At 43.5% G+C, this 22,633-nt stretch overlaps 2 protein-coding genes across 5 annotated transcripts in view; one reads left to right on the top strand and one right to left on the bottom strand.

Annotated features, from left to right (window-relative positions):
- The first annotated feature begins 951 nt into the window (after positions 1-951).
- On the top strand, positions 952-17,270 carry col9a2 (procollagen, type IX, alpha 2). The gene is made up of 32 exons (XM_076755269.1): positions 952-1,227; positions 2,641-2,715; positions 3,959-3,994; positions 4,089-4,151; positions 5,665-5,718; positions 5,988-6,023; positions 7,615-7,638; positions 7,764-7,817; positions 7,952-8,005; positions 9,291-9,341; positions 9,427-9,483; positions 9,589-9,642; positions 10,704-10,757; positions 10,868-10,921; positions 11,388-11,441; positions 11,544-11,597; positions 11,745-11,798; positions 11,887-11,940; positions 12,029-12,082; positions 12,968-13,012; positions 13,113-13,166; positions 13,269-13,322; positions 13,404-13,457; positions 13,542-13,613; positions 13,940-13,975; positions 14,065-14,109; positions 14,535-14,567; positions 14,739-14,885; positions 14,981-15,035; positions 15,183-15,371; positions 15,452-15,529; positions 15,962-17,270. The coding sequence occupies exons 1-32, from the start codon at positions 1,156-1,158 to the stop codon at positions 16,165-16,167; spliced, it is 2,076 nt and encodes a 691-aa protein (XP_076611384.1). The 5' UTR covers positions 952-1,155; the 3' UTR covers positions 16,168-17,270.
- A 290-nt stretch (positions 17,271-17,560) lies between these two features.
- Positions 17,561-22,633, bottom strand: part of col16a1 (collagen, type XVI, alpha 1) — a 73,139-nt gene continuing 68,066 nt past the window's right edge. For all 4 annotated transcript variants that reach the window (XM_076755338.1, XM_076755339.1, XM_076755341.1 and 1 more), the window contains 5 exons: positions 21,187-21,381; positions 20,893-20,956; positions 20,556-20,732; positions 20,356-20,433; positions 17,561-19,589 (listed from right to left, as the gene is read on the bottom strand). In XM_076755338.1, coding sequence (XP_076611453.1) covers positions 19,396-19,589; positions 20,356-20,433; positions 20,556-20,732; positions 20,893-20,956; positions 21,187-21,381 — 708 coding nt within the window. In that variant the 3' untranslated portion in view covers positions 17,561-19,395. The remainder of the gene's footprint in view (positions 19,590-20,355; positions 20,434-20,555; positions 20,733-20,892; positions 20,957-21,186; positions 21,382-22,633) is intronic.

The raw sequence follows: 22,633 nt of genomic DNA on the forward strand, positions 1-22,633 counted from the left end.
TTTGAACAATAGGGGGCAGTATAAGGACGTTTTTCACATTTCTGTGAGTTTTGTTTATTCAGCATCTAACATCCACTCCTGATTACTGTGGGAACTAACCTGCATTTCGTACAATGACCACTAGATGTCAGTAAATGACTGAGTTTGAGTCCTCAAAACATAAAGAGGGGAGTGCTGATCAGGTTCATTATTTGCTTTCTCTTGCTTGTGTTTTTATGTCGACACTTGACAGTCACAGTATTGTTAACAGAGTGATTGCTGTCCCCTTTACCTCTCTGATCGAATCCCTTTCATTCTGTCCTCAAGGAGCTTTCCAGGCCCTGTCATCTATGCAGCACCACACTCACATGGGAAATGTTTGCAGATATTTACACCACCATGCAAATGATTGCCTCAGGGTAAAAAAAAAAACAAAAAACAGCTCAGACACATTTACAGAGGGAGGCAGAAGCAAAGGCAGAGAGCCGCTCAAAGGCCTGTGTTAAGGTGCTTTCCACAGCCGACTTTGCACCCAGGTGTCACTCAACAGTCCCCTTCCACTGGGAGGAGCTTGATCAAACCAATTGGCTTCAGGACCTTGTAAAAATATGCTAATTATTAATTAAGCATCCAATCACAGTGACAGAGGCTGCCTGCTGAGCACAAATCCGGCAGGCGGCCAAATCTAATGTAAAAGGTGTTTTGAGATGCTGTGTAGGTGTGTGTGTGTGTGTGTGTGTGTGTGTGTGTGTGTGTGTGTGTGTGCGTGTGCATCTATATATAGGTGAGTGTGTGTTTGTGTGTGTGATTGTGTGTGCATAGTGTGTTTTTCTTCTGTTTTTAGGACCCGCCTGTGGAGCAGGATTACATCTCTCTCTCTCTCTCTCTCTCTCTCTCTCTCTCTCTCTCTCTCTCTCTCTCTCTCTCTCTCCCTTTCCTTCTCCACCTCCACCCCTCCATCCATCCCTCTCCACTCTCAGCTCTCTCCTTCCCCCCTGAGAGGATTTTTTCGGGGCAGTGCACATAGCCCCCCCACCATCACCCCTCCTTCCTCTCGGACAGCTTTGCTTCACCAGTTCCGCACTGTGCCGGCCTGCAGAGGAGTAAGGGAGCGGAAAGAGGAGCGAGAAGAGAGGATTTGGTGAACCGAGGAGAGACGGACAGGGGAGAGGGACCATGGCTGCTCTCTCTGCCTTGCTGAAGACCTGGGTACTGCTGCAGACCTTGTGCCTGGCTCTGGCCCAAGTGGTGAGTGGACAGGGGAGGTTGAGACCTGCTCTGCTCAGGTTTAGCTCCTTTATTCTGGGGGGTCAGTGGGGATAAGGGCCCCTGAAAAGGGCCGGCGGGCACTGAATGTCTTGAGGTGATGTATAGTTTTGTGTGCTGTCTTGGTGCTGGTTGACGTGATCATCTGACCATCTAGCTTTATAGCATGCATGTATAAGAAAGGGTTTTCTGCTGTGGAGGCAGAATAAAACCGGACTATCTCCTGTGGATTATTATCCTTATCGTGCATGGACTCTTATCTCTTTTGAAGACTTCACGGAGGAGTCGCTCTCGGAGGCGAGGATGTGCCGTTACCTGGGTTACTTTTCTACGGCTGAGAAGATTTTTATCAGTGGAAGAATGGATGAAAACTTTCAAGAATTTTTAGTTTTTCATGGACAAACTCAGCAGCGACGAGTACAAAGATGGAAATCAGTGAGCACTGACACACACAGAAACACACGCGTTACACACACAAGCTTTGAACGCCGAGCATGAAAGACACTCCTCAAACAATCACCTACGTGTTATCTTCTGGACGTCTGACGGTTATCACTCCTCAGGATTATTCTTGTTTTTTTTGTATTTTACACATTTTGGTTGGATTCAAAATGGCTTTTATGGACTGACTCAACCACTGAGATGATATTCAAGACAGTCTAAGGAGACGTTGGGATGGAGAAGGGGGGTGAGACGGGGGTGTTGGGGGTAAACAGTGCAGGTCTCATGACCCCTCCTTCCACATTCCTCTCCAGTCCTTTGTTTTCAGCCCTCTCCTGCACCAATTTTATTCAATACTTTCCAATTTCTTCAGATTTTGATGAAATCTTTTTTGTGCTTTTCGATGTGATGCCTTCATAGTTGTTACCAAGTTGATGCCAATGAACACAGTGTAGTAATCTGCCCCGAACTGATCACTTTCATGGAGGTCTACCCTGCATCATATAAATGAACTCATGTTGTTTTTCCTGTTTATTCCCGTGCTGATTGCTATTTCTGCATGATTTGTTATCACTCCATTGATTGGTATCCAGTAACCTGTACAGCACACAGTCTTTAGAATGCTATTTGAATGCTTTGACAGCAATGTCAGAGGAATGGATCTGAACTTATGGCATGCATTTTTCGGAATTTCAATTTTGTACATAGAAAAAAATTCTATCTTAAAAACTGAGCTTGGATAGAACCTGATTTTCAACGATTAAGTCTAAATTTCACTACTATATCACATTTTTTGCAGGTTTAAATGTAATTTTACCATTTAGTATTAATTTTTACTACAGGATCTTACTGTTTATGCAATATTGTTGTGATACCTGTGCAGTATCATAAGAATTACTTTGTGTTTACTGTTTGTGTGACTTGACTTAAAATGTCTTTCTGTCTGTGTTTCAGAGGGGTCCACCTGGACCTCAGGGCCAACCTGGCCCACCAGGCCCCTCTGGCACCCCTGGGTCAGACGGCATTGATGTGAGTATCCACACAGGTTTGCCCAGCAGATTTGTCACAAAGACCATCATTGTGCTGGAGAAATACCAACCCTGCGCTGCTCTGCAGTACTGCAGGCTTACCAGCGGAGGGCACTGCAAATGAAAACATGCTGGCACAAAAGAGCCCTGTTCCCAGCAGAGAGAGGGGTCTTTGAGAAAGGACCCTTGCCTCAATCCTGAGTTTGTGTCACAGTAATGTGATATTTTCAGCGTTAACTACACACAGGTTGGATAAATATGTTGTAAATGGAGGCCGCTGGGCTAGTGGAGCAGGAAACAGACTGCCTGTTAACCCGTTTTTGGTGTCTCTTTGATGACCCAGAATCAGATGGGGTTAAATACTTGATTTGTTTAGATCAGCTAATTCAACTATTAGCAAAAGTCTATGATCTTAAACTTAACTGTATATTATTCTATGTATCTCCCGTTATTCTCTTTGCACATTTTCACTTATATCTTATTGATTGGCTCAGTTACAGTAAGTTCTCAGATTCATGTTGCTACCCCAGTGCCGCTGAGACAAGTTAGTACATTTACCCCCCCCCCCCCCCCCCCCCCCCCATTGCAAAGAAAAAGAGCAATGTTTCTTAGTCCACACTGGAAGGTGTTTTTTTACACTGTGGCTTTTGGGTCTCTGCCACAGGAAGGTGGGATGCCAGCCTGATGGAGAATCCAGCCTTTGTAGATAAAATCCTCGATTTCATCTAAAGATAGTTGACACCATAATCACTGGAGTCTTTGAGCACGTCTCTGCCTGGAAGAACATGATGTTAATGTTGCAGTCTCTCGTGAATGTTGCAGTCAGTCTTTGCATTATTAACACAAAGCTACGCTGACCATCTCAGCAGCAGTGTAACTTTCCCAACTTGTCCCATGATGTCCTCAAACACACAGGCTCTTGGTAATGTCCTTATTTTATGTGCTAACCTTTTAATTAACGAGGTAATCACATAAGATTGGAAACCTATTTTGCAAGTATAAGATGGCATCAAGATATCAAGTGTCAAACAAGATAGTCATTGATTTTAGTGATAACCTGGATCGTGAGCCACAGTTCTTACAAGCACCTGATTTATTCGGTAAAGAAGGACATTGTGATGATAAAAAATGATTGAGTTTTGTGAGTGAATGAATGCTTACCATGTATGTCCAAATCTTATTCCTTGTTGAATGAAAGAACTCCAAAATTAAAGGGTTAACATGTCTGCTCTGTCTCTCTGCAGGGAGATAAAGGACCTCCAGGGCCCCCCGGTCCACCAGTAAGTTTGTACTGTACTGAATTTATACTACCATAACTTGAATGAATCCAGATTCGGTTTTTTCCATGACAGTAGGGTGTTATTTGTACTGTAGGGACAAAAGGGAGAGCCAGGAGAGCCAGGTCCTGATGGAGCACCAGGAGAGAATGGCATTGATGTAAGTAAATGATTGATGTCTGTATTCGGTGTGTTTGAGAGAACTAACAAAGAGAAACAGAGAAGGAGTGGAAGAGAAAGAGCTTTGAAAATCATAATGAAGTGATAACAAAAACTGCTTCCCAAAAGAAACGTTCTAAGAGGCTTAATAGGAAAACAGAAAAGGAGAAGGAAGAAAACCAAGGTAACAATCAACAGTATAAAAGAGAGAACATTTAAGCATTTCTAATGAAAGTATGAGCCTTATGTGCCTCTTCCTGAGCTTAAAAAATTAAATTATCATAAAATTGGATTATAAGTTTGGAGCCAGAGTTATTATAATGGTAAACAGTAGAATCTGCAAGAAAATAAAAGTGAGGCATGTGTTTAGAATACTGAACCATCAAATTAAAGCAAACAAGGGCTCCATGTAGGCCGTCGTGAATAATATGACAGTGCAAAAAAAATAGGCAGGAAAAATGAGATCAAAAGTTTAAAGGTACTCTGTAGGTGGTGCTGCAGAGCAGGGTTTTGATGAGTGTGTTGTTTGTATCACTTGCTGCACTGGTTTGAGCACAGTGACGCACATATACAGTACACCATGAGTTTGGAGTCATGTGACCTACGTTTATGCTGCCTGGGAGGGTGATTTAAAAAAGAAACTGACCACTTTACAGGTTTCATAGTGTACCTTCCTCATTATGAAGTCATCAGCGTTCAGTCTTTGTTTTTAGATTAAATGTAATATTTAAAGCATTTTAGATTCTTCCTACTTCTCTGTGCTTATTCTTATCCCAGTGTCTCAAACCTCCATCCTCCAATTCAGGATTTTTAAGGTCATGAAGCCACATTAAGCTTCTGCACAGTTGAGTTATTTTCACATTGAAGCATTCAGAACTTCCCTCTGATTTCACTTTCCAGTGATTGAGCTCTTATTGGTTTGTTGTCAATGCATTGATTTGGCATTTAAATCTTATTTCACCATTTAAGTCACAGAAATTAGGCTAATACCCATTCAAACCCATAATCCCTCGCTGATTACACCTACTCAGCATGGAGGAGTTGGAGATAAGGACAGGCAGAGGAGATTAAAATCATTTTAAAGCTTTGGGCGCTTCACTTATTGATATACTTGATATTAATTTTGGTGCAGCTTTTCTGGTTTCAGCTGTGTAATGCAAGTTGTTGCTTCAGTCTTCACTAGGTGGCTGAATCGATGCCTCTTGGTCACATGCTAGGAGAAGCACACACACACACACAGTAACACACACTCACAGACATTCCTCAGAGATTAATCCAGTAATCCGCCCAGGAATCTCAGTCTGGCCTTTGTTTCTTAATTACTAACAAGAACAGTGTCAACTTCGATCACATGTGGGATTTGCTCTATTGGGTGAATTCAAGTCACATACAGCCTGTGGAAAGCACAGTGGTAACTGATCATTTCCTTTTTTAACCTCCTTTACTATTTTGACCACTAATCTACATGTCAAGCATTTATCTGCCTGCCAACACCTCTCTCTGTCTGCCTCCAGGGTTTGATTGGAGCAAAGGGGGATCGAGGTCCTGTGGGGAGCCCTGGCCCGAAGGCAAGTGTCTAAACCTCCACTTGAGAAGATCATTATAGAGCAGATTTCATATTTCCTGAGGGTCAGTTTTCGAACAAAAAGTCCAGGGTCACGTTGCCATTAGCTTGTCGTTGTGATGTTGAGCATGATGCTGTGAATAATTAGAAGAATAAAATATAACACTGAAAATCTTGTTAGCTGTTTGCATGCCCTGAGGGTGTTGTTCTCATTTATTTATGTTCAATTCTAGCACGTCTGTTAGTTATATTGTTGTTTTCTATTGTGTGCAGGGTCAACCTGGACCAAGTGGTGAACCTGGACCTCCTGTGAGTAAACTTTTTTTTTTTTTTTTTGAGTAGGTATGAAGGAATTGTAGTGTATCTTTCAATTTATACCTCATACTATACACAGTGGTGGGAGAAATATTGAGAGTCTTTACTTCAGTGGAAGTACCAATACAACAAATGTCAGAATACTACAGTACAAGTCAAAGTTTGTTTTCAAACACCGACTTAAGTGAAACTACAGAAGTGTTATCGGCAGAATGTCTCAAAATGTGAAAAGTGCCAAAAGTAAGTCGTCTTTTACGTGATGCATGATGATGGGTCATGAGATGAAAACAAAAGTTCTCTTATACAAAATCACACATATATTTTGGACATTTCTCTAAAATCTTCCTTTCTATGAAAGATTGCAACAGTTATTTAAGTAATACCATCTGAGAAGCTTTGAGGTGAAATGTCATTTTTCTGCTACCAACTCACACATCTCACACAAGACCAGGGGCCCCAAGATGACACTGCCTCTGCGTAAGGGGTCACAAGGGCCAAAAATGTTGGGAACCAACCATGTCAAATATGAAATGTAGTTAACAATTATAGGTATCAGATAAATCTGAACAATGTTTCCATCTGAAACTGGTGGAGTAGAAGTACAAAATGGAATAAAAAACTTAAAGTACGAACTCTACCTCAGTACAGTACTTAGGTAATAAATATACTTACTGCATATCTCTATAAGGTACAGCATGACTCACTAGATAACACTGTATCACGTACGGCTGTCAGGATGCTTATGAAAATGAGTTACGACGGGCTGAATTAAGCATTGTTTGAAGCCTAGTCAGTTTCCTAACGAACATATTGTAACACAGCTGGTTTCATAAGGCAACCTCCCGAGCCCCTTTCTCGTCATGCCTGAATGCCTGACCAGCTGTGCCCCCTTTTGGGTTTAGTTTACCCAGAAGTGACATATGCCTTCTACAGCTGACACGAGCTATATTCCCATACACAGTCCCTAATGAAGAAGAAGCGTGCTATCCACGATGCACAGTTTACATACATATTAGCACTAAATGCAGCCACTTACTTCACGCTCACTAAAAGCCCGGCCAATCAGTTCAGCAGTCGTGTGAGCAAAGCAGCACATCATCTGTAGCACGGTCTAACACCACTAGGTGGTGCTCAGGGTCCACCTATCAACCATCATCCAATATATTCAAACATTAGGTTCAGAGTCATCCAATGTCATGCTTGAACGCAGCACTATTAGTTAAATCCTTTGTTTAGCATTAACAGGCGTCCTCTCTGGGGGCTGTGCTTGTACACCCAGCTGCCTCACGCTGCAGAGACAGGAGATCCTGCCCTGTGGGCTGTTCTTCCTCCAAGAAGGCTTACTTACTTAATTACTTTGTTTATAATTAATTCCAAGCAAAAGACACAGCAAACATAAACTGATTGCGTTCTGTCTTTGTTCTTCTTGAGCACTGTTTACCCTGCACTCTGACACTGTACACACGTATTACTGAATTACTGCTGCCATTATTAATTGGCTTTTGCAAACGCTAATTGATACTTTGACGGATTGGTTCCACTTGTTATACAGTAATTTAACCCCTCGTCCCTTCTGTCCACACAGGGACCCGGCCTTCCAGGACTGGCTGTAAGTAGCTTGCATGGTATAATACAATTATGCCTTTATCACATAATGGCTTTGCTTTGAGGTATGGAAATTATTTTGTGGTTGGTGGAATTTGTACAGATTATTCTCTCCCGCTCTCTGTCTAGGGCGCTCCAGGGCCGATTGGTCTTCCAGGTGAAATTGGACCAACTGGACCAAAGGTAGGACACAAGCCTCACTTTTCTGTACTTTTCTGTACTGCCTTCATGACTTCTAAACCGGTAATAAGCTGCCAGAACCCTTACATTTTCAGCTCCTGATTGACAGGCTTCTTTCCTTCCTCCGCTTTATTTAGGGTATCATGGGATCACCTGGACCTCCGGGACTTCCTGGACCTCCTGGCAAGCCTGTAAGTGTCCACCTAGGACTGATTGTCCAGGAAAAATCTTATCCAGCTGTCATTCCGTCTGATTTTAAATGGAAAAAGATGATCTTGGTGCTAAAATAGCTTTGGAAAACCTGAGATTAAGAAGCTGGGCTGATGTTGAGTGTTATGCTGTTGTAGAAGGGATGGATAGAATGACTAGAACATCCTCTGCACATACAATACATTCCAATAACAGAGTCAGACCCTGTAATTTCCTTCTGGGTCACTCTTCATGTTTTTAAATGAGACACATTTCAACACTTTGGTTGGGGTAGAAAATAAATTTTTTTGTCCGTCATAACATGGACTCGTGCTGTTCTACAGTTGAAAAACAAACTTGTAATTTCTCTCTGGTGGACAAACTATGCAATTGTTACTTCAAACATCTTTCGCATACCCTATATTCAGACACCAATATTCATTTATTATTTGTTGCCATTTCAATTAACACATAAATGTAAATATTAGAGTTAGCCAAAAAGCTCATTTTCATCACTACAATATGTCTGCAGTAAGGTAATATCAGCTGATAGATCACACAGCAAATGTATCATGTCTTTTCTGTGAGATTGGTGAGAACAGCTGCGGACAAACTGACAGAGCTACCCGAAGCTCATTGGGTTTAATCAAGCTGATAGTTACATCAATCTAATGGCAGTTCATTTACATAATACTGAATGGGATCACAGTGGAGAGCTCAATGTAAAACTCAGCATCACATCTAGGCATGCTATGCTGAAGTGTGCTCTGCTCTGTAAAACCAGCAGCAATTAATGTGTTTTTAAAGTGTGCCGTGTGATAACAAAGCACCTTGCGCGCTGCAGCTTGTGCAGGTCCCAGCCGACAGTAAGCGGTGAAATACCACAAACAGTTCTGAGCGCAGCACTTTCAAGTGTGTCTTCTGACGGTGTATGTTCTCTCCTGTGTGCATCTGTGAGTGGTTCCAAGTAGGGAAGGTGTCTTCATTGAGAGTGATGTTCCCAGCCCAGGGGAGCGTATTTGTTTAGCTTTAGTGCTGTCCTAGGGTAAATAAACCCCCATTAGATCAGTGGCTTGTCTCATCTGACTGTTGCAGGAATACATCATCCCCTGTAGAGATACTTTACTTTCTAACTCAATCTATAAACGGAGAGAAGGAAAGATGGAGGGAGAAATAGAGAGAGAGAGAGAGAGAGAGAGAGAGAGACAGAGAGATAGTGCTGGCTCAGCTCATGGGAGTAGAGGCAACTGTGACCAAGTGACTCTGTCCATCCGTCTGTCCATCTAGGGTCCTCCAGGGAAGTTTATTGGTGGAGAGGAAGGCAGCGCAGACTTCCAGGTGAGATCTAACGACATGCCATCTCTTACACACCTGTTCCGACTTCACTTTTCATAATCCGTATATTTCCTTCTCTCGACAACAGTGTCCTCTTAACTGTCCAGCAGGACCTAAAGGCCCCCAGGGACTGCAGGGAGTCAAGGTGAGAAGTCGCCCTGAAGGATTAAGCATAGTTTTTTCTGCATCAGTGATTATGTTGCTTTCCAAATTTGTTATGACACCCTACTGACTGATTGTTGCCCTCTAGGGACACAAAGGACGTGCTGGTATTCTCGGAGATGCTGGTAGCATAGGAAAAACGGTAAGCTGCACAATCTCTGCTAGAACTGTCAGACACATGTTGTACAGTCTTGCACACTCACCCACCATTCAGGACCAGCAGAGGCCAGGATTAGCTCTAATGAAGCCCCCCGAGGCACATGACTGGCATTAATCTGGCTGCGATTAGTCAGGCCTGGCCCTGGCCCTGCAGTCAGCATGCAGCGATACAGATGAAAGAGGTGGTGAAGAGCCAGGTACATGAAGGGGAGGATGAGAGAGTCAGGGTTCGCGCAGCCTTCTCACCTCGCTGTATTAAGCAGAGCTAATGAGCACACAGTGGGCTCCAGGGGAGCGGCTAGCCGGGACCCCAGGAATTAGCCTCTGATCTACCCACACAAGGAGCCTGAGAGTCCAAAACGCTCAATGCACAGAGTTACCAGGCAGATCAGTATTTTAGAAGACCTGCCATGGCGCCAGATTGCACTGTGATGCTGCTGTCTCTCACATAAATCTCTAAATTTGTACACAAACTGAAATATAAAAACCACAAGCTGTACTTTTACAGGTAGTTATACTTTATGCTGTAACTGTTTCTTGGCAAACAGCGGCCGGGTGCTCTGACTTCCTGGAGTCTTAACTGGTTGTTTGGCTACCTTACAGTCTCCAGGAAGTCACTGGCCTGGCTGCAGCGCCTAGCATTCCAGCCAAGCTAGGCGCTAAACTAATCGCCACCTGTCTACAGACGTGAGTGGTATTGTAACTGAAAGTGTGTTTCTCAAAATGTCAAACTAGTCCTATGATAACACAGATAAGCTGCTCGAACTGGTTCGGCCTCCACACTTATGGAAGGCTTTCCTTCAGCGTTTTCACCAGCGAGCTTTAGCTGCAGACATCAAGAGCAACCCGCAAGCATCACAGGCTGGTTTCAACTGGCATTTCTCTCCAGCTCAGAGTGTCTTTTGTCAGATTCTGTGGACATGTCCACAAAATCAGGACCTCCTACAGCTTTGTGAAAATGTTTGAATGTGCCATGATTGGTAGCAGGCAGCTGTACAAGTAATCAGAAGAATCAGTCTGTTCTTTTTGCTTTTCCTCCACCAGGGCATCAAGGGAGAAATTGGTATCTCTGGGGAACAGGGCATCCCAGGACCACCGGTATGCTGCGAATTCCGCTTCTTTAGTCAAGTTTGAAACATAAGCTTATACTATGCTGTTTTCCCGCGTCAGTCCCTTTCTCACCCTGTGTCTCCTTCCTCCCCTCTAAGGGTCCGATGGGTCTTAGGGGTTATCCAGGAATGATGGGTCCTAAAGGGGAAGCAGTGAGTACCACCATTTCTTTTCTTTTGCCACATAAAACTTTTTTGTCCTCTTTCTCTTTGGGCACAAGCCTGTTCTCATCCTTAGATGAGCACCAAGGAGGCACAGCCAGACCTGCCCCCACTATACAAACATCATCCATTACCAGCAATGGGGACATATGGAAATGATGCTAACACAAATCTCTCCCCTCCTCTAATGAGTTGGGGTTGTCTGGGTCCACCGTGCCTCCATCTGTAGTTAATGATCCGCTGTAGCCATCCGTCTTACTGTTAACATTAGCCGCGTTAGCCAAGTTAGCGCCCCGGCTTAGTGCCAAAGCAAGAGTGGCTGGCTCTCTGTGTAGCTCCCATTAGTGAAGTGAGTTAAGCGCTAATTACCCCTTTATCACAATGAATAGTAGGCTACCGTGACTTAGCATCCTCCCTGATCTGAAGTGATTGATGGCACTTTTTTGTTTTCCCGCAGGGGCCTCGTGGTTACAAGGGCATCAGCGGACCTGTAGGAATTCCTGGGCCTCCTGTAAGAACACACACACTCTTTCACACTAAACAGACTTGACTACTCATATAAAAACAGGTGCCTAGAGTACATCTGAAGTAAGCCTCTCTTCTTTGTTTGCAGGGCGAGGAGGGGCCTCAGGGACCACCTGGAGAGGCAGGAGACAAGGGAGACAAAGTAGGTGACTCCCTTGAAGTTTTTCCCTGGATGTTTATTGTAAAAGCTGTGGCACTCGACAAAAAATATCAAATGTTTGTCAGGACTTGAATGGGGACAGGGATCCAAATGTGCATTATGAATACACTGACTGGTTTGGTTCTGCAGGGCAGTCGAGGAATCCAGGGCCCACAGGGTGCAGTTGGCAAGAAGGGAGAGAATGTGAGTGAATGCACTTTTCTTTGTGCACCACACAGTTGCAGTCTTTTTCAGAGAATGTGCCAAATGACTCATCTGCCTGATTTTTCAGGGTCTGCCGGGTATTGATGGAAAAGATGGCACACCTGGTATTCCTGGACTAAAGGTAAGGGTTGCCAGCCACGATAATGATGAGAAAGTTCAATCTCAGTTAAAAATGGCCGTTTACTCTTCTTCTGTTCTCTTCTCTGCAGGGAAGCCCCGGTCAGGCTGGGATGCCCGGTCCTCCCGGTCCTCAGGGAGCAGCGGTGAGTGATCCTTCAGTGTAGCACGGGGGAAATCTGTTTGAGGATTGTTCAGCTGTGCCACTGAAGACACATGTAAATAAGCTCATCTGTAAACGTTTATTGTCACTCGGGTCGTATAGGGGGTCGATCTGTTCTCCTCCTCATTTCAACAAAGCCAGACAGGGGAAAGCAGTGTGAACCCGCCTGTAAATTCTGGTATGTTTTGTTTTCTGGGCACTCATCCAGGTTAGCAGCGACCCTGTGACCCACGCTGTTTTAGAATTTAAACCACCTTGAAATAACGTTCTCCCTCCCACCGCGAGTGATTTATCACAATCAGACTATTGGGTGTACTCTGTGCGCGTATGTGTGGTTGTGTGTGTGTGATTATGTGTGTGCGCGTGTCATTCTGACTAAGGGGTAATGGAGCATGAGATGCACACTTTGCTGCGTGGTCATTGCGGTGACACTAACACTGCTGCAAACTCAAACACCGTAACGTACCCTGCGTAATGCTCCGATGTGATATACCATCACACACACACACACACACACACACGCACACATACATACACACAATCGCTGCAAGGAAACATGCTGCGAGCTATACGCCAATAGCTGGCACTGTGGCTCCACCTTCAGTGCCACAGAGGTTCATTTTCTGTCAGTATAGAAGATCTAAACTTTTTCTCCTGTTAAGATTTTTCTTTGCCATTTTCGGAGGTATTGGATCGTGTATGGGGATAAAGAGAGAAGCGTAGGGAGAGAGGGGGGTAAGGCCTACAAAAAAGTTGTCCAGCTGGAGTCAAACCAGGCTGCTGTGACTGTATCGTTTGGATCTTTACCACTTGGCTGCTCAAGATACAGACTCATTTCTAATTTCAGTCTTGCCAATTCTGTCTGTAGGGATTGCCTGGCAGTCCTGGGGCAAAGGGAGGACCTGGAGCTAAGGTAAGCCTTTTAAGTACTCATATTACGTCATTTCACTTTTCTGGTTTTTATGTTTTTTTAAATGTATACCTTTCTCTTATCACCTGTCTTCCTTTGATAGGGCGAGCCTGGACCTCGGGGCCAAGTTGGCATGCCTGGTGCCCCCGGGCCTCTGGTAACACATGCAGATATAAACAAAATATGGATTTTTGTTTTCAATTGTGTTGTTAAATTGTGCAGTAGGGTGGATAATTGTACTTTAAATGCAATCCTCTAGGGTGAGCCTGGTCTTCCTGGTGAGCCTGGTATGGAAGGAGTTCCTGGGCCCAAGGTACAAATCCAGAATGTTACATGACAGCACTTCAAACTGCATCTGTGAGCCAAACATACTCACCTTACCTGATTTCTGCAGGGCGACAGAGGCCAGCGTGGAGAAGTTGGGCCACAGGGAGTAGTCGGCAAACCTGTAAGTTGCATTTCTTTGTCTAAAAACAAACCTAAGCTGATCTGTCGCTTTACATTCCTGGACAGATTCAATGCTTCTTGACAGGGAAACAAAGGAGAGAGAGGACCAATTGGTGTTCCAGGTGCCCAGGGTCTTAGTGGAACCAAAGGAGACAAGGTCTGTGTGCATCCTTGCCCATTATCACACACTCTTCCTAATAATTTACTTACCCAGACTTGTCCATTGGGGGCAGTGTTTACCCATGAATGAAACTCATGAATCCACAGTAAATGACTGAATGAGGCAGGCAATATAAATAAGCAATATAAATGATAATCTAAGCATCCTCATCTTCCATGTTTCAGAAATGAGACATCTTTCTTACTTTGTGATCTGTGGTGTCACTGGCTTGAATCAATACTTAGTTATTTTTTGGGAGGATATTATAATTTAAAATTTGACAGTACTTACAGTACATGTATTCGACTCATCTTTCTTTCCAGGGCTTCCAAGGAAAGGTTGGGCCAAAGGGAGACTTTGTGAGTAGCAGTTTTGCTCTTTTGAACCAGATTGTCAGAAACTTGTCCCATATTGTTGTATGTTGACACATGTTTTCCATTGTTTTTAGGGTGACCCCGGTGTTGAGGGATTGGCTGGCGAGAAAGGTGAAAAGGTGAAAATCATTTGTGTACAACGAAAGCTGTTTCAAACTTTTTCTTGTAAGAAAACACAAACGTTTGTCAGTCTCTATAGTGCTAAAACATGCAGGCTGTCGATAAGAAGGTTTAAACATTTGGCTTTTAAGGCATAAAAGCAGAGCGATACATGGCAGAGTATGTCATAACCATACTGAAGTTAAAAAGCAGAGGAAGTCTGTTTTTGAATTTGCATACAAATCCCCATAATAATCCAGATGGCAAATGAGCTATTGACATGACAGTGAAGCAATGATGCGCGTTGGCTCGTTGAAGCAGCATTTTTAGACATTCATTTACAAGATTCATCCTTGAATTATTGCTCAATGAGCGTCTGTGAGGCAGAAATGATGGATTGAAGTGATGAATGTGAAAATGACAGTCTCTGTGTTGGCTGTGACAGGGTTTGTCTGGTGAACCGGGACCCAAAGGACAGGTGAGGTTGTGCTGTGAAGAACTCTAATCACTGTTCCATAAAAAGGCTTCCTTCCCTTCATTTGTTTCCTTCTTTCTTTCTTGGATTTTACTTTTAACATCATTAATTTTAACTGGCCTCTTTCTTTACTCTTCATAAATTCACTCCTCCTTCATAATCCTCTCATCGCAGCAAGGAATAAGGGGCGATCCCGGACACAATGGACCCACTGGAGACCCTGGTAAGCCTGGAGACCAGGGAGCATCAGGACTGCCTGGTCCAAGGGGACTCAATGGGGAGCGAGGAGTTCCTGGCATGCCAGGCATTCAGGGAGCACCAGTGAGTTCATTTTCCTCTTGTTCACATTTATGATGCATGGAGCGTATTGATTAATGCACTTGGTCGGATGCTCTGTTGCCTCTTCTTCTCTCCAGGGACGTGATGCATCTGACCAGCATATTATTGAAGTGGTATTGAAGATGTTGCAGGGTGAGCGACTCGACCTGAATATTCACCTTTGATGTCCATAGGGGAGATTAGATTAGCTCATTTCCCTACTTTCATCTCCTGAGCAATCAGTTGCCCATCATCAAAGGTAATTTAATCAAAATGATGATGCTGTCTCTTCCGTTGCAGAGAGGCTAGCAGCAGTGGCAGTGAGCGCTAAGAGAGCTGTGCTTGGTGGAGCAGGTGTGATGGGTCCTCCAGGGCCTCCTGGACCTCCGGGGCCACCTGGCTCTCAGGGTCCACATGGCTTACCCGGTGCTCGTGGCATTCCTGGCATAATTGGAGCACCTGGACAGATTGGAAACACAGGACTTAAAGGTAGAAATACATTTACATATGATGACCACACAGTTGAAAAGTATAGCTTTTTAATGTACATCATCTTTTGTCTTCCCTAGGAAAGAGAGGGGCGAAGGGAGAAAGAGGAGATCCCGGTAGACCCCATCCAGGACCACCAGGACCCCCAGGAATACAGGGTAAGAGCTGAAGCCTCCCAAGCTTAATACACATGCATGGACTGTAAAACGGTATGTAACAGTCACCAAAGGTTAAGAAGAGTAAGAGCACAATAAGAAACTGAAGGACTTTGCATTACAGCTCCTGCCACAGGAGAGGCTGCTCAAAGGCATTTTAAAAGCATCATTAACTCCAGTCATTTAACAGATGCTCTTGAATGAGAATGTAATAGGATTGCAACAGTACACACTATTTCAAACTGTGGAAAACAGACACACACACACACGCACGACTTAAATATAGGTGTACATAGTGTGCTTGTGTAATTCAAGCACACTATGTGGTGGGCTTTAGAAAGATCTTCTCAACATGGACTTCTGTGCAGTTAGTCATCATGTCCCCTGGGAATCAGTAAAAATCCCTGCTCGATGTTGAATCGTCACCCTCCACAGGTCCTCCTGGGGTTGACGGTGTGGCTAGGGATGGTCGACACGGCGAGAGAGGACCTCAGGGATCGGCCGGAGAGGCCGGTCGCCCTGGTAAGGCGGGTTCACCGGGTCTTCCAGGCTTTTGTGAGACGGCGATGTGTCTGGCTGCATCAGCGTACACCTCCCCAAGACTACAGGAGGCGGGAACAATCAAAGGACCCAATGTTTAGAGAGCTGTCTCTCCGTGAGCAGCTCACAACACCTGGGAGAGAGGGGGAGAGAGACCACTCTTCTCAACAGGACAACATCAAGAACGAGGGGTGAGGGACAATAGCAGTGACTGGGTGTACAAGCGCCCCCTCCTGAAACTGACAACCTGAAGTTTTGACTGGTGGGACAATACTCTTGATCATAATCCCCCACATCACCATGACAACAGCAGCTCACAGCAACCCACATCCCTAAAAATTCTCTAGTGTTTCTGGATGATGTCAGTGTCAGCCCCATCCAAACATCCCAGCCCTGTTCCAGCAGTGAAGGAGGAACAGATTCATTCTGCATCTCCTTGTCTCCCACCACCACCATGTATGAGCTGAGGGGAGCTGAGAGCCAAGTGCGGTGAAAGGTGCTTTTCTCGTACGCCGTGGTCACTTTAAATGCTTTTACATATGCAGCATTTTGTTTGCGACGCGTGTTGAAGTTTTAATGCCTTGCCTCTCTTGAGACGTCACACCTGATGCCTTCAAAGTGTACAAAAAGGACCAATAAATGATTGAAGCCTAAATTTACACTCAGTGCTGTACTGTATTGTAAAATGTAGTGTTTTTTCTTCTATAAGCTTGAGTGACATCCCCAATTTACCTCATGTGTACATTGCCCCCCCCCCCCCCCGATCCCCGCTTTCTCCCCAAGTCTCATTTTAGAAACTAACGACTAGCTTTATCTCTTCCTCTTGTTGCCTGGCAACGGCATATCCCGATGGGCACTCCCATCTCCCACAATGCAGTGCTGTAAATCTTTGTAAATGTGTGTTGATTATTATGTAGAGAAAAAGAAATGGGTTACGATATGCACCAACAAAAATCCTGTGTTAATGAATTCAGTGAGTAATAAAAAGTTCCTACAGATATAACGACTTTTTCTCAAAACGAATCAGTCCGAATGTGCTTCCTATGCCACTGTCAACTTTCCACAGGCTGTCAGCGATTTAATGACTGATTTATTTTCATCAACAGAAATTATTTATTGTTCTTTATATACTCATCTGTAAAGAGGGGTTTTTTTTCTGGCTGTTCAGGTCAACCCAAACTAATAAAGAGGAACCTTTTCTACGATGTAATGTTCTTCTGTATCATGTGGGGAATGGAAATGAGTCTCTTTAGTTGAGCTCACCTCTTTCAGCTCTGCTTCCTTTCATTTCTCCTGTTCTTCCAAATCTTTAATTATATCTATTCATGCATGTAAATAAACTCCCAAAGCTGCAGACGCTCAGCTTTGTCACCGTTCTTGCACCACCAAGGCCAAACGTTCCGATCGTGCTGTAATACTGCACTGAAATACGCGACACCATTGTTCAAATGCAAATGCAAGCACGTGCAAAAACAGCCACACTTGCACAATTCTGCTTTCAAAATGTAAGTTTTTTTTTTTTCTCAAATGTTTCATGATACAACAAACAGTATGCAAGGTACATGATGGGTTTGATAACAGTGACAGGAAAGAAACATATACAGGCTGGAGACTTGATGGACACAAGGATGGATTGATGTTCAGGCACAGGCTCAGGGGCCCCTGGGCCATAGACTGTCTTTGAAGTTACAACTGTAAAGAGCCATGAGACAACCACAGACAGACACAAAACGTCAACTAAGAGACACAAAACAACTACAAAGATACATCAAACGACTCTGAAGACACACAGAACAACTACAAGAGATTCAAAGCAGCTGCAGCTTCAGTGTGGGTCTGTTCCTCTGTAGGAGAGGTGGGGGGCCTTTGACATGTCTGTGCCCAGGGGCCCATAATTGGTCTCTGGATGGACGGCAGTGTTTGAATAGTGTTTGGTACAATACAAGGTGAAAATGACAACCACATGATACAACTTCTCTGTAAAGCAACTGAATTCTTTTTTAAGTTTTTCCCATGGGTTATCCTGTGAGAAACAAAAGTCTGACCGCAGCTCATAGCTTAAACTGCTGATTAAACTGGAGATGGTAAAGAGTTAGTAGTGAAGCTAACTCGGTAGACTTACAGACATAAAAATGATGAAAAGAACATAGAACAACTCCAAAATACAGTAACATTATAAAAACAGCGTGTGCTGCTTTTAAGAGTATTTTCTTTCTGTGATTGTGAGGGCTTGGTGGCCGTGCTCACTGTGTATTACAGTACCTGTGAGTACCTGGGCTGAATTATTGCTCATATTTTCTCAAACAAGTGCCCGGTGAAACAGACAGGTGGCTATTACAGCTACTTTGGAATACAAGATGAGATGAGATGCTTTAAAATGGCTGTATTTCGAAAAAGACTGGAGTTAAAATGACACAAAATGAACTTTCGCAACATCATTACAAAAGCCAATGTGCTTTCTTGTGTAAACGCAATTTTCTTCTATAAATAATTTGTCTTTTGCTGAACACATTATTCCATTTTGAAAGCTTGTAAACCTTAGAAAAATATCCCTTTGGCATTTTTTGTTGCTTTATAGCGATTGAAAATGGAAAACGAGTGGCTAACCATGCGTGTGCCTTTTTATCAAATCAGTTGAAAAAGTATAAAAAGCCACTATATATATAAATATAAATATATACAACAGTCAATCCATCAAAGAGTGTTTGAATGCAAGTTGACATCTCTTCTTAGAGCACTGAAATGCATTTCTCTGGATATTCTCTTGCAAGTCAAATTCACTGAGACAGGGTTTTAGAAATGCATGGGATGCACTCCAAATGTGATTCTGTGTGAAAGGAAAAAAGATATGAGAGGTGGAAGCAAAGTGCTACAATAATTGTGTGTATTCTCTTCCTACAGATTTAGGCAAAGAAAACGAAAAAAAACAAGAGGGCAGAATTAATCAAGGAGAGGAAAATCCAGGTTGTGACTCTTGTCACCTCCCCTGGGTTGTTTGTACAAAAGGAGTGAAACAGAAAAAAAAGAGGCCAGACCAAAATAAGAGGCAGTAATATAGCAATGAATTGGCATTCATCGGGAAAAAGAATGATGCAATAAAAGTGTGTTGCTGGTGAGTCTTTGCAGGCATCACTCCAGCGGGGCCCTAAAAAGAAATTGTGGGTTTTTGCTCACAAATAGGTTAGAGAACTGTGGGTAAATCTACACGATTCATAACAAAGCAGCTCCTTTGTTTCATCTTACGGTCAGATTTTCTAACTTTGGCTCACGGTCTTAGGCTTCGTGTCTTCTCCGTAGTCTCTTTGCTTCAGTCCCTCTCCTTGATCCCTCTACCAGGGGCCCTTGATGGGTGGGCCCTTGGGGCTGTATTCTACTTGATGGCTCATACAGTCTCCAGGATTACACCGCCCATCACGTCCCTTAGAACCAGCCTGCCCAGGAGGGCCTGGGATCCCAGGAACGCCCTGCTGGCCCACCGGACCTGGGGGCCCCATCTTACCATAGCCAGGGGCGCCAGGGACACCTGAAGAAAGGAAATAGAGGGAGTGTAATGATTGCGGAATTATGGCTGTCAGGCTTCAATCCCTCGGAACAAATTTAAAGAATCTTTAAGGCATACTTTGGCATTTTGGGAAATACACTTATTTGTCAATACGGTGATTTACACACTGCAGTATGTCAAGAAGGTCCACACCAGTAAGAATCTCTAATAGATGATGTTATCACCATGAACATCATGAGGGAAACATTAAGCAAACATTAAAATCCTGTTTTGATCATTGCATGTGAGTGTGGTTGCTTTTACAACCAAAACTACTTGTTAAGCCAAAATAAATAAAGCGCTCACTGTGAAGTGACTGCAGATGCTAAAACTGAACTCCAGGATGATTAGGGATTCTCACATGTTGATTTTGGTGGTATGAATTAGCCTGGTAATTTTAATTAGACAATTTAAGGCTGTTGAAACATTACTTTCATCAAGCTGGCAATTTACTCCTCAATAACAAATGCAACATTTAAGCGATTAGCATAATTTATGGAAAGTTAGCCAATTCCGCCAGCGGGGTTTAACAGCAGGTGTAGCTTGTGATTGTTCATAAAACATTTTGCATAATTTCAGGTCAAATGTTGGAATGTCTTAACTTTTCATTTAAAACTTCACTGAAAATTTTTCTGGTAATTCACAGGGTGAAATGTGGCAAAAGTTGCTAATATCATTGATGATGAGCCCAAACCAAACGGCTGCCACTGCACAACTCACTGATCCATGGACCAGTGGGCTACATTACCTGGTGCTCCAGGAGGTCCTACATCTCCCATTTCTCCAACACCCTTATCTCCTTTTTCTCCTTGTGGTCCTCGTGGTCCTACAGACAGAGACCCACACATTTGGACCACATGGCAGTAAAACATTTAGCTAGCGATGACACTTCCTGTATATCAGTGTCATGGTGCTTGGAAGATTACTGGTATAACTGACAAGGCTCACCTGGGAGTCCTTGGCCTCCTGGCCGGCCTTGTCTGCCAATATGTCCCGGGAGTCCAGGTGCACCTGGGTTCCCTGGTGCACCTGGTGTTCCATCTTTCCCTGGGGGCCCGGGCCGGCCTGGGGATGCCACCATCTCTACTGGCATCTGCATGCGAGACATGTAGTAGGCCATTCTCTCTGGGGAGGGGAGACAAAAAAACAAACAGTGATTCCGCAGAAGGGAAATGGAATAATCCTTTGAAAGAGAGATATGCATCTGAAGAGAAAATGTTGCTCGGGTCAAGAGACTGCAGCGTTACACACAGTAAACATCGAAGAGATCAGCAAACGCCCTCACCATCAAAAATCTTGATGACCTGTTGGCGGATGAAGTTCTTGACTTCATCATAATTGACTACAGCCTGTTTAAGCACAGAGAAACAAAGAGGAAAAACAAAAGGGTAAACTTCAATCAAAGCAGATAATTAAAAAATTCATTATTTATAGGAGCAGATGGAACTAGTGAGCGCTTTGGCCACTGTACTGTTTGTCACCTCTTCTCACAACTGAGCTGGATATTGCATGGTCTAGAGCTGATTGAAAGCTAAAGCTAGAGGTCCAGTGCAGTAAGTGTAATGAAACTGCATCTCACATCATTTCCTGGTGACCCTGGAGGTCCAGGGAGCCCCGGGGAGCCCGCTGAGCCTGGGCTTCCCCTCTCCCCTCTGGGTCCGACTGGGCCAATCATGGGCTGTGCATCCTTGGAGTGGTAACCTCCACCACCAGGTGGTCCCGGTCTTCCTCTCTCCCCTGGAGGACCCCTCTGACCTGGGGCCCCTGCCTCACCCTGAGAGACAGACACACACACACACACATAGATAATGTTAGTGGATAAGAGGCAATATCAGTCAATGATACTGTCATGATAGAACTGGACTTTTTTCATCTTGGGATGAGTTTCTGGAATTAAGATACTTATGATCACAGATTATATGCATTTATCTCTTGTTCAGTCACTATTGACACCAATGTCTGTACAGTAAATATGAAGCTAAAGCTAGGAGACATTAGCTTATCTTAACAAAAAAGTTAACTTGAATTATGTCCTTGCAGTTGTATGCTTGTATGCTTGGGTTGCTGTTTACATCCACGTCTGTCCAGAATCAGATAATATATATGTTTTTCCAGAGGAACACAGAGGATTGATAGAGAGCTTCATCACATGGTACAAGGACAATCACCTGCAGCTCAATATCAGTAGAGCCAATGAGTTTGTGGTGGACAGCAATGCTTCAAATATGGATGTTGCTGCAAAGAAACTACAAATTGTTTAAAAAAAAAAAAAAAAAAAAAAAAAAAGGGTGGATGCTTCACACACATCCTCAACCCGGCAGCACATAAGGTCTTTAAAATCAGCACAGTTTCAAGGTGAACACAAGGGGAGCATGCCTATGTTCCCACAGCTCTATGTTCCCAAAACCCTATGTTCCCACATTTCTAAGATTTTTTTCAAAATTAGTCCCTATGTTCCCATATTTCCTTTTTCATAAATTTTGAATCAGAATTTATCCAACCTATTATCCAGTCGCAATGGACTACAGATGGAACTGTGGAATAGTTTACCAGTGGATATTAAAGAGAGTAAAAGTGCTGTCCATTTAAAAACAAAACTGAAAAAGAACATATTTGAAAAATACAGAATATTATAAGATTTCTTTTTTTTTTCTGTTTTGTTTGATATTTGTTTGTGTGTAGACACAAGTTACGTAGGTACATTATGGATGTACATATCTATGTTCGTGGGTACATGTGCATATGTATGTATATATGTATGCAGGTACATATGCATGTGTGTGTATGTGTGTGTGTATATATGTGTATGTGTGTGTGTGTGTGTGTGTGTGTGTGTGTGTAGGTACATATGAATGTGTGTGTATGTAGGTATATATGTATGCAGGTACATATGCATGTGTGTGTATGTATGTATATATGTATGTAGGTACATATGAATGTGTATGTATGTATGTATGTATGTGTGTGTGTGCGTGTGTGTGTGTGTGTGTGTATGTATGTGTGTATGTATGTATGTATGTACGCAT

Source organism: Chaetodon auriga, chromosome 17 (genome assembly GCF_051107435.1).
Source record: "Chaetodon auriga isolate fChaAug3 chromosome 17, fChaAug3.hap1, whole genome shotgun sequence".
In the NCBI taxonomy this organism is placed as follows: Eukaryota; Metazoa; Chordata; class Actinopteri; order Chaetodontiformes; family Chaetodontidae; genus Chaetodon; species Chaetodon auriga.

What these genes read in the sequence shown, in the direction of transcription:
- col9a2 (XM_076755269.1), top strand. Translation starts at nt 1,156, where the DNA reads ATGGCTGCTCTCTCTGCCTTGCTGAAGACCTGGGTACTGCTGCAGACC. An exon ending in CCGGTCCTCAGGGAGCAGCG is followed by an intron (nt 12,083 to 12,967) that starts GTGAGTGATCCT and finishes TTCTGTCTGTAG; the next exon opens with GGATTGCCTGGCAGTCCTGG. An exon ending in CTGGCGAGAAAGGTGAAAAG is followed by an intron (nt 14,110 to 14,534) that starts GTGAAAATCATT and finishes TGGCTGTGACAG; the next exon opens with GGTTTGTCTGGTGAACCGGG.